General features: G+C 41.3%; 2 protein-coding genes across 4 annotated transcripts in view; both read right to left on the bottom strand.

The window, feature by feature from the left end:
* LOC118367743 (lysosomal-associated transmembrane protein 4B-like) overlaps positions 1–6473 on the bottom strand; it is a 34634-nt gene extending 28161 nt beyond the window's left edge. Inside the window, exons 1-6 of the mRNA XM_035751375.2 lie at positions 6229–6473; positions 5331–5442; positions 4266–4339; positions 3770–3892; positions 3501–3599; positions 1103–1198 (exon numbers count right to left, since the gene is read on the bottom strand). Of these exons, the coding sequence (XP_035607268.1) occupies positions 1103–1198; positions 3501–3599; positions 3770–3892; positions 4266–4339; positions 5331–5442; positions 6229–6321 (597 nt within the window). The 5' untranslated portion in view covers positions 6322–6473. The remainder of the gene's footprint in view (positions 1–1102; positions 1199–3500; positions 3600–3769; positions 3893–4265; positions 4340–5330; positions 5443–6228) is intronic.
* Positions 6474–7110: 637 nt separating this feature from the next.
* On the bottom strand, positions 7111–15408 carry LOC118367731 (protein LYRIC-like). 3 transcript variants are annotated; one of them, XM_035751358.2, is made up of 12 exons: positions 14833–15408; positions 14527–14646; positions 13441–13522; positions 12333–12533; positions 11803–11871; positions 11455–11592; positions 10681–10749; positions 10299–10441; positions 9601–9714; positions 9289–9390; positions 8961–9078; positions 7111–8033 (listed from the first exon to the last, which is right to left on the bottom strand). In XM_035751358.2, the coding sequence occupies exons 1-12, from the start codon at positions 15160–15162 to the stop codon at positions 7966–7968; spliced, it is 1554 nt and encodes a 517-aa protein (XP_035607251.1). In that variant the 5' UTR covers positions 15163–15408; the 3' UTR covers positions 7111–7965. The 3 variants fall into 3 exon arrangements, with proteins under 3 accessions (XP_035607251.1, XP_035607253.1, XP_035607250.1); XM_035751360.2 differs by having other exon boundaries at positions 9601–9717; positions 10681–10746; XM_035751357.2 differs by having other exon boundaries at positions 9601–9717; positions 14833–15407.
* Positions 15409–15621: the final 213 nt, after the last annotated feature.

Here is a 15621-nt window from a genome sequence, read left to right as displayed (position 1 = left end):
GGATATCAAACTCTTGTCAATTACAACATTTTTTAGTGACACATTTTACTGGTGGAACAAAAAGTCCTGATAATGGTATTGTTCTGACTCTCATCGTTGAGGTACAAACACTGTTGACAACCCCTCACTCTCCTTCCTCTCTTACACCTGCATTGTGACATCACACAGTAATCCTCTTCCCCCAGGCTAGCTGGATGAGCAGTGCTGCAATGATCTGATAGCTAAACCAGATCCTCCCCTCGCTAACGCCATGTTTTCAGGCTGCATTTCTCCCCTCCCCTGGTTCAACAGTGGATAACGTGTTGTAATATCTGCGGATAAGCAGCCAGGTGGCCAAGCTTGAGCTATATGATACCAGTAGAGAGAGAGACAGACCAAGAGCTTTTCATTGAGTAGGTGGCCAATGTAGTATAGCCACTATAGCCCCTTACTACAGCCCAACTTACTACAACTTTATACTTCCTTCCTACTCTGACATGATGGCTTTACTGATGGAATGTGCTCTCCCTCACCGTCTTGAGGGGAACCTAACCTACGCATAATATGAACCTGATCAGTGACCTATCACACCGAGATATGATGAATGCTTTATGATAGATTTATGATTTGTACTTTCTCCAGAATGCAAAGCACAAAGCAGAGGGAGTTAATGAGGAAGGGAGAAATGGGTAATTATAGAGTAGATGAGATGTATCATATGAATACAAAGAAATATATTATGATAGTACAGCACTGGTAAATGTGTAGATTGTTTAAACTTTGCAAGCAAAGGGTTAGAGTGAATAACAGAAACAGTGCATTTCTCAGCTGCTGGTCGAGTTGGAAATTAAAAACATATTATTGTAGGAGTAAAAGCAATGTCAATATTTGTGGAAAAACATAACTGTCAAAAAGATAGTCAGCATTCACAGAGGTGGTTTGTCTGGAGTATATGTCAGTTTCTTCAAACCCAACTAACTGAACAGAGGAAATTGCATAACACTGTAGTAACTACAGCAGAATAGTATAAAATACAAAAATGAACCCACCATGTCATAATGTAGGACTTGTCATTCATGTACTGTACAGCAATTTAAATAAATGCTTGTATCCTGGGACTTACCGTGGTGTCATTAGTAGTGACGTATATCAGGACTTCTGTGGTGCTTCTTGCACGCACATACCGGTAGCAGTTCCACACACACGCTATCAGGTATGCCTGCAAAGGGAAAACCATTATCAAAGACATGAAAGAAAATAACTTATCAACAGCTGACATAATTTAAAAGATATAGTATCTCTCAAAGGCTCAATATTCATCTTAATTCAAAGGGGTACTGTATAATTAATTCAGAATGCGTTAAGACTCAATCTCCAGCCCAATGCAGAGGGGATTCATTCATTCAGAAAATGACAAGACTCAATGTCCAGTCCATTGCAGAAAGGTATAGTACAGCTCATTCAGGAGAGTGGTACAAAAACAAGCTCTCATTGTTCCCTGACATCATCACGCTCAGTGAGTAGTACGGTAGCTTTCTGGGGGATTTGTCCTGTCCAGCCAAACACCATCTGGTAAAGCAGTTGGCTCCTATAAGACAGACTAGGACTGAGCTCAGCTGTATATATACACAGTGCATTTGGAAAGTATTCAGACACCTAGACTTTTCCCACATTTTCTCAAATTGATTCAATTGTGTGTGTCCCCTCATCAATCTACACACAATACACCATAATGACAAAATCAGGTTTTTAGAATTTGCGCACACACACATAGTGGGGAGAACAAGTATTTGATACACTGCCGATTTTGCAGGTTTTCCTACTTACAAAGCATGTAGAGGTCTGTAATTTTTTATCATAGGTACACTTCAACTGTGAGAGACGGAATCTAAAACAAAAATCCAGAAAATCATATTGTATGATTTTTAAGTAAGATCATTAGCTGCCTTTTGGCAAACTCCAAGTGTGCTGTCATGTGCCATTAACTAAGGAGTAAATGCCTGATTGGTGGAGTACTGCAGAGATGGTTCTCCTTCTGGAAGGTTCTCTCATCTCAACAGAGAAACTCTGGAGCTCTGTCAGAGTGACCATCGGGTTCTTGGTCACCTCCCTGACCAAAGCCCTTCTCCCCTGATTGCTCAGTTTGGCCGGGCGGGCAGCTCTAGGACGTGTCTTGGTGGTTCCAAACATCTTCCAATTAAGAATGGAGGCTACTGTGTTCTTGGGAACCTTCAATGCTGCAGAAATGTTTTGGTACACCTCCCACAGATCTGTGCCTCGACACAATCCTGTCTCCGAGCTTTGGGGACAATTCCTTCGACCTCATGGCTTGGTTTTTTCTCTGACATGCACTGTCAACTGTGGGACCTTTTTATAAACAGGTGTGTGCCTTTCCAAATGATGTCCAATCATTTGAATTTACCACAGGTGGACTCCAATCAAATAGTAGAAACATCTCAAGGATGATCAATGGAAACAGGATGCAGCTGGGCTCAATTTCGAGTCTTATAGCAAAAGGTCTGAATACTTATGTATATAAGGTTTTTTTATTTTTAAGTAATGTGCAAACATTTAAAAAAAAACTTTTTGCTTTGCCATTATGGGGTATTGTGTGTAGATTGATAAGGAACATTTTTTATTTAATACATTATACAATAAGGCTGTAACGTAACAAAACTTTAATGAATTCACACCTCTGTCACTTTTACGGGGTCTTCAACAACGTAAAGTAAAAACTGTAGACCTCCATATGGTATATAGACATTCTGTAAGTGTTTCCAAAATACATTACTCAATGTGCTAAACTCACATACAATCGTCAGTCGTCTGTGGATGATATGCTGGTAGAGGTAGCAACATCTATACAGAACAATTATCCTTCACTGACAGCAGAGCTATGTATCAACCCTTACTTTTGGATTGGACCAGAAGTAATAGAAACGTGTGGTAATCCTCCTCATTATAGCATGCTTGCATTAAGATGTCCTCAGTAAGGCAGCTCCACAGTTTTACATGGTGACACAGAGCCTTACTGAAGTCTATCAAAATAAACCACATCCTCTTTCTCTCAATCTGTTTCCCTACTTTTGGATGGTCTATGGAGCTCTGTAGCAGCAGCCTAATAGAACTGGCAGGCCATTTAGAGGGGCTTTTACAATGCCATAAAACAGAGTTGTATAGTGTGGTGGGACATTGGCAGTTGGCATCATTGACAGTTTGTCAGAGCTAATGTGAAAGCTTTCTAGCCTGAATGGGCCAAGAGCAACACTGACGAGGGCACTACCTCAATGGCTCCCATTATAGTGTTATGAAAACAACAGCCTTGTGAAACGGCTCCTGCCAGACGTTTGAACCACTGCAGGACCCTCTCTGTCCCCAAGGGTTTCTGCCAAAAAAATAACCTGAATAACTTCCTCAGATGAGCACAATTTTCATCTCTCACACAGCGTAAGCACTGTTTTGTCACTCATACAGTAAGTAATGAAAATTATATGTGTGTGTGTCAGTTCAGTAGCAGTTACCTTGAAGGTGAGGATGCTTCCGATGAAGAGGAGCACGATGAAGACCAGGCACACATTGCTCATGGCCATGATGTCCTCTTTGTAGGGGAAGTTCTCAGGCTGTGAGGGTGACACCAGATAGACGGACAAAATCAGCTGCAGTGAGATTGGGGGTCCAAAATGGCACCCAATTCCTTATATGGTACACTATCTAGTGCATTATACAGGCAATAGAGTGTCATGTCAGGCACTTTATTAGAATAAGAGTTTGACTTTGGAGTCCTTCTTACCAGCTGTTGGATGTAATCTTGTATGGTGTTGGGGTAGACCACAATACTAACAGCCACCAGGGTGTTCAGTGCACAGTCAAAGACTTGGTAGCAGAAGAATGGGATGATCCAAGCAGCATGTTGCTGAAACAGGAAAAACAGTTTGTTAGCCACGAGGTAATAGCATCTGAAGATCTGCAGCGGCAGGAAAGACTAATATATCTATCTGAAAAAACAAAGACTCAAACAAAACGGTCTGACCAATGCGTTAAACTTAAATCAATGTGTTTCTGGTGGGAGTTTTGGTGAACTTACTCTAGTGGGACGATGCCATTCAAGACCATGTCTGTAAATCTGGATTTGAAATATTGTATTTTTTTTAACTACAATTGGACAATAACGTTTAAACTATATTTGGATGATCCTCCTAGTGTCTTCATCTGTATTCATTCTTACGAGAGCAGACATAGTATACCAGTACAAGCAACAGCAGAAAGCTGACGTGACTTTTGCTTACCTTATATGCACCGTAGGTCGCCATCCCAGAAATCAGTATCATCAGCAACGAGATCGCTGAAGCAATACACATGTCTGGAATAGAAGGGAATCATACTGTATACAAGGTCTGCATTAAAATAAATTAAACCGTAGCAAATGATGAAAAATAATCACTTGGTGTTTTGTCCTTGGATGGTGATTGTCTTAATCTCACAGTAATTTATAAATTTATAATAAACTCCGCTCATTCTTAGATTGACACTGATTATGTGAAAATGACCCAACTTTCTCTGTGTAGATGTGACCTGATCTTGATACCATGACATTGAGTGGATTTCACAGAAAACAAAAATACTATGTCACAAACTGTCAGCGTCACAGTAATCCTGTCCATCTGTGCACAGCCCAGAGAACACAGTTGTCTGCTCCAACAGAACAGAACAAAAGACAGTCTGCTTTAATTCTAAACTAGCCTGAACTGAATCACTGCCTGCCTCGTAGAAATTTGCCGTTCCACCTATCATGGCACATTGACTTGAACAGGGATGGCCGTTCCTAGTAATTATATTTCTATGGCCTGCCTAATGCAGGGCCAGTTGGACCAACGGCAAAAGGGATCACAGGACGGTTTAATCTGACCGGAACTGGGTCAACTCAGTCAGTTTCAATCAGACACTACTGTACCGACAGCCAGTGGCAGACATGTCAATTTGGCCAGCATATACTGCTACAGTTCACTTCAAACCTGGGCAAGACCTAGCTGATTTTGCAAGTTTGTGAAAATACACAACACAGCTGAACATTAGACATGCGTGCCCACGGACAGAGATTTGATTTGCTTTATTGTGAAGTGAGAGAAATACGGACTATTGGCTGCTTTCAATTATATAAAGTGATTTATAAAACCAGTAGTTTTGACGTTGATATGTAACGCCATAGTAGTTTCCATCATTGTCATCACATACACTCAGAGGAGTTGGCTAGAGCACAAACACACTGGCCCGTCAGGCTACTAAGGAGGCGTGGGCAGGCCTATGCAACGTCACACACATCTATCCCAGACATAAAGCTGTAGGCTACTTACTGGCATCATCCATGTCATCTAAGTCGTTAGCCAGCTCAGCGCTGGTCAGATGGTACTGGTCAGGATCACCCAGGGCCGTGACGAGGATGAGCAACACCACCGCATTGATCAGCTAAAGGACATTAAGACATAAGGACATTTAGACTGACAAACAAGATAGGAACACGATACACATCAACTTTAGGGAAAGGTTCAACCACAACACGAAGGAAGGGCTCCACAAGCATTTGATGGCATTAATCAGCTAATCTCAAAGACATAAGGACCAGTCAGACTGACAAGGAGGATACAGATACATTAATAGCTCAGCCTTTATAAAGGGATAACTAGTTCACCCAAATTACTTTATTATATGATTCCTTAATTAGGAACTATTTGGCTGTGTGTTCCAGGTAAGGAAACAGTAATTGTATAATTTGAGTGAACCACCTCTAACTCAGCAATGTAGGCTGATATTCAATTTAATGTCAACATGATGGAAAGACTCAAGGATAGAGATAGTGCTTTAACTTTAAAATTATTTATACATATGCCTAGGCCCTATGTGCATAATGTACAATCAATTATTGCCATAGCCTAAAGGCTTCTTTCTACCTGACACAAGACCTGTAACCTGTCCTGAAGGGCTGAGTGTACTGAAATATTAATGAACGTTTTTTCCCCAATGGTGTTAGGTTACTTTGACACCTTAGTGGAAAAACTTGTTCATTCATAATTAACAAAACAATCCATTAAATAAATGTTATCACTTGAAGCCAATCACAATGATACCACTTTCTGCTTGATAAACATAATTTAACATGGAAAAACGTCCTACAAATAATAACATACCGTTTTTGTTGGTTGTTGAGCCTATCTAAATAGTGGTATGTGAATAATAGCGACTGTGGATGCTCACCATATACCAAACCCCCAGGATAACAGTGCCTGTGCGGACATGACAGCACAGGCAGCATCTGGTGGAATGCCATCGGTCCCATGGGGAAATCATATTGTACAGTCCGAGGAGGCACTTCACATATATCTATATCTGTTAATGATAAACAATCCAAATAGATCGACGTGAATTTCTTCTCCGGGACCCGGTGTCGTCCGCAATTCGTGATCAACTCAGGCAAGTAGCAAACATTGGAGCATGTGACCTGGGCTAGATAGGATCAAGAGCCGGTGATGTAACTAGTTTCGAGAATAGAGTTCCCATCATCCCTCACCAACGCCGGGAAATTTAAATAGTTACACTGTAGCTGCCTGCTATGTTTATTGAGATATGTTGAATAAGAATATTCACGCTTCACAATAGTGCCTTTATGATCTTTATGGTAGAAATTCACAAAGGGCATATTTGATTCTATTGCATTTGGAACATTCTGACAATAAAGACAGAGGTTATGGACAAGTATCAAACACATTGATTTAAATAATTCAACCGAGATATTACTATCCCCATTCAGGAAAAATGGAAGCAATTCACATGTTACATTTCCAGAAGAAAGACAAGTGGAGAAAGATTCAGGGTGGAGAATAAACATGGTCCAACATAGGACACAATCAACACATTAACACGGTTGGTAGAGCACATGCCTACATTACCCAACCAACTAAGGCATCAAATTGTATTCCTGATTACTGCATCATTACAAATACATAATTGATTAAAGCAGTTTAGTCCTGCTGTAGACAGGATGGTTTCAAACACCAATCAGTTGCTCAAAAGAAAGAGAAAAATAAGAGGTAACTGATTAATAGGAAAAAACTATAGAAATATAAAAGACAAATCAAATATAGAAAAGGGCCTTTTTATTTTTACATATGGCTTGAAGCGTTTTCATTTTCAAAGAGGTTACAAAAGGTTGAGGACTTTTGAATCATCAACCAACAGCCATCAATGGTAGAAGCAACTACACAGTCTGAGCACAACACTGATTATCAAAATAACAGCAAGTAACTGAAAGTATGTCTCTTTTCCATGTACAGCAGAATAGTAGAGATACCACTAACACCACCTGCATCCAAATGCTAAACATGATTCCCTTTGGTCGTGTTCATGACACCAAACAGTACAAAATTGACTGAAACAGGGAGGACTACCTGAACTTGTCAGATAGCAATCTCGCTTATTTAGTTTTTCCCTTTCAAAACGGTTTGCTGCCATGTGTCCTATTGAACACAACCTTATAGTGTTGGACTTGAACTTTTGAGCAGGAGTCACTGCACCAATATGGTTAACGATATAAACAGCAAACAAAGACTGCAGAATAAAGGCCTGTAACGTGACTCGGCTGTCTCTTCCTCTATAATAATCTCAAAACCACAACATCCCAATCACTTTTAAATCAGGATTTATTATTCATTTTCTAGGTGTCTAATCATCAAACATGATCGTTCGAAAGATTCATTGGAATTGGAAAACAGTTCATTGTGTGCTCACACTACGATATTGATCAGAATCGCAGAATTTAGCTTTACAGTTCATCTAGATCCAGCCTGCTTGACCAGGCTGCATTTTGGATATTAAGCTGGCCGGTCAGAACTTAGAATTTTGATATTTACGTTTTTAAAAAGGGGAAGTATTTATATGTTGCATAAACAGCTGTTTTATCCAAAGTATTTTGCATATAATGTTCATGACTCCAACTCATGTTTCTCTTCTTGCCCGTTTCTTCTTCATCACTGGTTTGGAAGGCTGGCTCTCTTCAGACTTTTCTATGGGGGAAAACACACAGGGAGAATAGTCTTACAATACAATATGGGACTCCTTGTAAGACAAGACACAGGTTGTAAAACAGGAACGAAGACTTTAGAAGCAGGAAGTGTGTAGAATCCATTCCAGAATGATCACTAGGAAGTGTACATTTTTGTTCTCGCGCAGTACTACCACCTGAATCATCCAATCAATGGCTTGGATAGTAGCTGGGTTGAAACAAAAAGGTGCACCCCGTGGAGGTGTGGTCCTCCAGGAGTGGATTGAGAAACAGTGCAGCTGTAGAAAAGTGTGAGTGGAGACTGAGCGAGAACTGCAGCCATGCCTGTATACAGTCTAGAGTTTTTAGGGTTGCAACATTTCTGTAACTTTCCTGGACTTCCTGCTTATTCCTAAACGTATTCCAAGAATCATCCAAATAGGATTTAAGGAAAGTTACTGAAATTCTGCAACCGTATGATTGATACATTAAAGAGAAGGACTGATGCTCTATTTGGGATAGCCAATCAAACTGAATGGAGAGTGAGGACATCTGGTAGTAATAACCTGGCCTAGCTGCTTCCTACACCTCCAGAAATCAAGAGCTACACTTCAGAGGAAGGTGGTATGCAGGCAGCTTAGTGGCCCAGTCAATCACACAACATGGCAGCCCTGCCCAGGAACAACACCAAGCAGCCCACTAATATGTCTAGATCTGAATGGTTTGAGGGCAAGGTAAAGCTATTCCTCCTTTAATATTAATGTGTTTCTATTATGATCATAGTATAGCAAGAAATGAGTGGGGATATAGAATAGAGGAAAGTATAACGTGAAGTAAGATGTATGCAGGGATCAAACCCCAGCTGCTGGCAGAGATACGTAGTCCAGGGTCTGTAGCACTACCACTGGACCAGACTCCAGTGTGATTCACATAGTTCTGATACACTTACTATGCGTTGGAACAGGTAGACTGTTCTGCTTGGCAGTAGGCTCCGTCTCTGCGGGTTGGGGTGGCACTTGTGTGATGGGGGCTGTGTTCTGAGCCACAACTGGTTGCTCCACTCTTGCCTGCAGGAATTAGAAACCTTGGGATTAAAAGAGGCTAAAGAACCTTTGCCACTCACTGGGGGTGCTCTTGGGCCAACAGGGCTCCCCTAAACAAAATTGCACTTTATTTCCTTTATAGTCCTTACAAGCCCTCGTTAAAAGTAGTACACTATTAGGGAATAGGGTGCCATTTGACACAGCCATTGAAGTCTATAGAGCAGTGTCACCAACCTTCACAGCAGCAACATTGACAGCAGGAGCAGTAGGCTCCTGGATTGGCTTCTTCTTCACCTTGGCCTCAGCAGCAACCTTTTTACTTTGCTGCTCTGACTCCTGTCAATCACAGACAAACAGAACAAATATGAGCCAATCAGGAAGGCCACAGGTAGCAATGACCCAATGAAGGACTCAGCAATGTAGTTCTAACGAGTGACGGTAACAGTTTAAATTAAGTTGCTCTATTCCTGTGTAATAAGACTAATCACTATAGTAACATTATGTTGTTAAGGAGGAATCCAGTAAGTGCTTAGTCTACGGTGTTACCTGGCCAGTAACTACATCATCTTCAGCTTGCTTCTTCTTCTTCTTTTTCTTCTTTTTCAATTTACCAGTTCCATCAGCAGCAGGCTCTGCCTTTTCTCTCTCTTCATCAGATACCTGCTGTGAAACAACAAAGTACAAAACTAATTCAAATACTTAACAGATCTAGACTGCTCAACCTAAAATCAACAACCTGACAACATTTCCCCAACTTGAACATAAGTCAAAATAATAACAAGGGGAAAAGGTACAGTAAGCAGCAGATTTTTTTAATTTTTTGAAATTTAAAATGTGTAGTATTGTTTGACAGAGGCTTTTAAAATGAAGCAATCCCCAAATCACTACTATTACTCTGTGCAGAACCTTGTACAGGATACAGCATTGTCTCTTTACAAGATACTGTTGCACTACAGTCAAACTAGTTATATTCCAAGGATGTAGTGCACATTACCAGTCAGTCTATCCTCACATATGCATAGTTATATTTAGAGGTTTTTAAATGCAACATTTAAATTAAATCCCTGACATATCTTCATCCTGAAATGTTCTGTTTAACTCTGGAGATGGTTTCTCTCTCCTCAACTTTCCCAGATTATATTGACAGTATTTAAATATAAGGCATGTTATTTATTTAACCAGGAACAGGCCCTTGATGTTAGAAACGGGGGTACCTAAAAGTGTTATCACAAATGGCGACTAACCTTGACAGTCTCTGGCAGGGGCTCCTCGAGGACAGGGGGGACAGCCTCTACTGGAGCAGGGAGTTCCTCATAGTTCCCCCACACCTCCGCTGGGGCATTCCAGTCAGAGCACCTGTCTGCTGCAGCAGCAGACCCATCACCATCTGAAAACGCATCCGGAGGAAAGCTCTAGTTAAAACACCTCACAAAAACACAACCTTTACAACACATGCTACAGACAGATGATGATTTTCCGTCCTACAGCAGTCTCCTGACTACAATACAGTTGGACTGTGCAGAATCACTGATCTACAGGCCACCTTGCAACCCGTATAACTACTCATTATGCGATCTAATCCCTGCAATGACTTTTATTGCCAGTGTAAAGGTTTGTTTTACTTACTCAGACCAGACCACTCGTCTTCCACTTGAGGCTCAGGCTGGCTGGGACACGGCAGCTGGGGTTCCACTGCTGGAACACACAACGACTTGGCTTCATGGCGGACTATCACCAATATACGCAAACTAATATTGCCATATGATTTTGATCCTTTAGTAGTTTAAAAATGTTTTTTAAATGATACAATCTGATTAAATATCTATACTGCCCTACAAAGGCAAAACACAGTAACTAAGTAATTGTTTTTACTGCAAAGTCTGTCTTTCTGTCTAGACAGAGAGCAATTTTTGTTACTCCATTATATATTCTGATTAACTGGCTTGTTCTTGTGTCAGGAAACTAAATACCACACAAATCAAATAATATACTTGGCCATTACAACAGATAAAATATTTGACCAAATTCATAGTTAATGCGTTTTGCCTTTGTAGGGCACTATACTTGTCTGTACTGTAAACCATGCCATCTAGAGGCCAAAAGGTGATCCTACACCAGGAGTCCACAAAGAACAGTCAGCCCATCACATGCAGTGCCAACTGTTAGTCTGGTTAATGAGACTAGATTCAGGTCTTTAGCCTTTATTAGGAGGATCCCTGATAACAGAGATAAGTCCACCCTCCAAATAACACAACATTGCAATAGAAAAACTCAGTGAAAATTCCTGCCAGTAAAAATGTAATTGTACTGTGTATACTGTATTCCCTATAACAAAAAGTAAGATTTGATTAATATGTACATATGCAGTATATTCGAAGGAAATATTACTACTATCATTACTTTCAGTCTCGTGCCCCCAGACAGTGGTGTCTTGATTGCTCCAGTGCTCCTTGTCAGGAACAATGGTAAGGGCAGGGGCCGTCACAGCCCGGTCAGTCCATTCTCCAGTCACCACCGGAGCCTCCTCGCTGCTGATAGCTGACACCAACACACACATTTAACACCCTTCAAGAACATCCACACAATGGCACCACTTTACATAGTGTGCCTAAGAAATGGACTCCAACCAAGTACTATACAAGTAAGAGCATGTAACTAATTGTTTTTCTTAAAATGGGACATGATTTGATTTCACCCTAAGCCTTAATCAGACCCTTATTTGAATCAATATGTTAATTTATTTTTTACCTTGAGGTCTGCCTACGGCAACAGCAGCAACGGCACCTGCTTTCTCTGCTTTGGTTTTGGAGGATTCTCCTGGGGAAATAACTCATGTTTAAAGGCAAGGCTGTAGCTATATTTCCATATACATTTATATTTCCTATTTGCAAAGGGAGAGCAGGTCAACACACAAAGAGCAGTAGCCTGGAACGCAAACTGATATGCTCAGTTCTAGTGTTTCAGTGGTGAAACGGAGCATGTCAGTTTGGATTCCAAGCTAACAGAGCAGTTGACAAGCAGCAGAAGCAACACCGCTCTCTCTCTGGGCTCGGAGTCCTCTAGGGTCTGTATTTATAGCAGGTCTGATCAACAGGGGACCAGCAGAACTCAATAACAGGAGAATACGGAGAGTAGCAGTCTCCCTGGATGCCAAATTAGTCTGTTTACAAAAAGTTTGTGAAAGTGTAGGTGTCTTTAACCAAGCTCAGGCCTGCTCAGCTGCTGCCTTTTGCCAGCAGAGAGGTATACTATAAGGTGATAGACCTAGCTAGCTTTACCTTTCTTCTTCTTTTCCTTCTTCTCAGAGACAGACCCAGGGTTTGCAGCTTTGGGGCTGACTTTGGTTGACTCTGTGGGAGGAGAACTAGGCAGAGGATCCACTCCTCCAGGGCTCCCTGAGTCGTCACCGGTGGTCTTGTCTTTCCGGCGCTGCTCACGCTTCTCCTTGTTACTGACCTTGGTCTCCCAGGTGCCTGATACTGATAGAAACATGGGGAAGGTTAATGGGATCAAGTTAAATAGGCCTACATCTCATGTTCAAATCCACTGTTAGAATGTCCAGGCTCTGGGCCCAGTTTCCCAAAACCATCTCAAGAGTAAGTTCATCGTTAAAGCCTTCTTAGGAACATCGTTACATCTCAGAGCTGTTTCCCAAAACAATCATTACTAAAGTTGCTCTTGAAAATGCTCATTATTTAACGACTGCCTCAGACCACTCATAGAACAGCAAAGTACGTTTTTAGATGTTTCTTGCCCTTCCGCGTCACTTTATACACAGATGTTTCAGTCTTTCTGTGACTGCTGATAACGTCAGAAGTTTGTAGACTGACTACAAAAACAAAGTTGCCCATTTCTTGGCATAACAAATACGCTTCAAATGAACACCGAGATGACTGTATTAAAAGCCAAATACTGTATAGGCTACATACACATTTTTGAATGATATGGAAATCAATTTCATGTTAATGCAATTGAGTGTTATTTAGATATTTGTAGGCTACCAATACATTTTTGCCTCAATAGATTTCATGATATAACATTTGCACAACCTGGATTTAGTGCATTATTATAAGGTAAGCATTAGAATAAGCCGCCTCAATATTTGTAACCATAGGTGAACTCTCTAGGAGCCGATCCATCGTCAGTCTTGTGGAATAATTCTAATGTCAAGGCAAGATTGGAAAGGGAGAACGCTGATCCTAGAGCAGTGCTACCCCCCCAATCTTGGTCAGATTGCATGAATGATTGATTTAATCTTTCATAGACGAACATTAATATATGACTAATTTCAATTTCCCTGAAAGGACGTAATAATTAGCTGTAAATGTATGCCGCGCTTTGCTAGGCACAATTGATTCAAACAGTTGGTGGTATTGTATGGCGTACCTTCCTCCGATTCCTTGCCATGAGAAGAAGCCGTCTTAGCCTCCTTTACTGCCGGTTTCTGCTTCTTCTTTGTATTCTTTACCTAAATATATAGATTTCAACATGTATAATAATATATGCCATTTAGCAGACGCTTTTATCCAAAGCGACTTACAGTCATGTGTGCATACATTCTACGTATGGGTGGTCCCGGGAACCGAACCCACTACCCTGGCGTTACAAGTGCCATGCTCTACCAACTGAGCTACAGAAGGACCACGTATGTATGGTGGATTAATGCTACAAGGCAAAGAAAGGGAAAGTGGTAACATACAGAAGCATCGCCCCCTGCACCATTAGAACAGAAACCCCATGTTATGAAAGTCACTCAAGTCAACGCGGTCAAACTAGGTATGTAGGTCGGGGTGTGTGTGTGTGTGTGTGGGTGTGTGTATATATATATATAATATATATCTCTCTCAAATCACATACACCATCCTGTTCCTATAAATCTGTCTACCAAGAGCCTTTTGACATGTAATTTATAGGCTATACGGTCCTTACAATCTCAAAAGCAATAAACCAAACAAATCAAATAAGTATTATATTGGAAGTGTCAGCCCCTCAATGCAGATTGAGGCCAAAAACAACTATAAAGAGCATTGATTGACAGACTGGCAGTCAACTGGGTTGAAAGCTGTATTTGATCATGGAGGAGCTACACTTGATACTAGCTAAGTGAGGAAGCCATCCGTCCCATCCTTTAGGATTTGCTGCATCTGCAAGTTAAAATCTGGCAAACAGACATTGCCAGCTGGCCCCTGCACATCACAGGACTGTAGGAGTCCTAAGGGAGGCAGGCCTCTAGTCTAAAAGCCACATCATCACTAGGAAAACTCTACTACAATCGCCATAAGGCCGGTTCTCAATCTTGAAGGCTTGTTTAGTGCAGAAATGGGGATATTATGTAGCTAGGTATAACCAAGCATATCTGAATTTATTTAGCATACAACGTACTTCTGTTTTGTATACAACAGATTCAACTGTTTCACTAGTCTCCTAGGCTTGCATACAAGAATTAGCCCCTACAAGCAACATTAGGCCTACCTCAGAAGCCTTTTCTGTCTTGACTTGAGAATGTGGCGGCACTACTAGCAGGTTGTCTTCTTCAGTCACTCTGACTTCCTCTTGTAGCTCAGCAACTACACTACCATTTGGCTGTGATTTCTGTGGGGCAAAAGAGAAGGCTTAATTTATAAACAAATATTCGTTTGGCTCACGTGACAGGTTAATCTAGCCAGCCGAATCATGCTAATGTCGGCTACTAACTACTAACGTTAGCTAGCTACTGTGACAGAGCTGTCAAAATTAGCATAGCATAATTTGCTAGTAAGCTAACATTGGAAACGTTACCTTTTCTGTAGGCTTCCTTTTCTTTTTCTTCGGTTCCTCTGCTTTTGCCGTCTTGATAGTAGCTGGTTTAGTGCTTTCCATGGTCTCAACTTCAACTATGGTCGGTCGCTTCTTGAAGAGCCCACAACATGCGGAGGCCCACATAGCCACCATTAGCACGAGCCCAATGCACGCTGCTAAGATCAACCATGGCGGAATCTCGGGCTTCACTCCAAAATTCACCCCGAGTTCTGAGTGCAAGAGATCTAGGCCAGTGGAAAGAAGCTCATTCAGGCGACCTGCTATCAACTTGACCTGTTGACAGGTCGCGTCCTGCCAGTTCTCTGCCATTTGGGTTGATCTCGATGATTGACAGAATATGCAAAAGTTAACGTTAGCTGGCTAAAAATAACGGTTTTGACAGGGCAAACAAAACCACGATCATCGCTATCTTGTCATCCACCTAGCTGCTAACGCTAGCTGTCAAGCATGTAACATTTGAGTCGGTCGAAATAAATTACCCTCATATAGCTAGCTATTTGTCCAGCTCGTATGACTGATGAACCGGTTTCTTGCCCACTGATAAAGCAAGAAGGTTGATTTCGAGGAGCCACAGAAAAACAGGCGGTGCTTAGCAGCATCCCGCTCTACGATTGGTGCAACGTCATGGAAGAAGGAGTCCCTTTGAAATCATGACGAATTTCCTCATACAGATTAAGAATGGTGGTCCTGGACTAGAACAGATTACTTGGGGTTAGTTATCAGTATATTTGATTAAAAACTATACCCAATGATGAATCACATATCTTG

The sequence above is a fragment of the Oncorhynchus keta genome, chromosome 34 (assembly GCF_023373465.1).
Source record: "Oncorhynchus keta strain PuntledgeMale-10-30-2019 chromosome 34, Oket_V2, whole genome shotgun sequence".
Lineage (NCBI taxonomy): Eukaryota > Metazoa > Chordata > Actinopteri > Salmoniformes > Salmonidae > Oncorhynchus > Oncorhynchus keta.
This window is presented reverse-complemented; position numbering and strand designations above follow the sequence as displayed.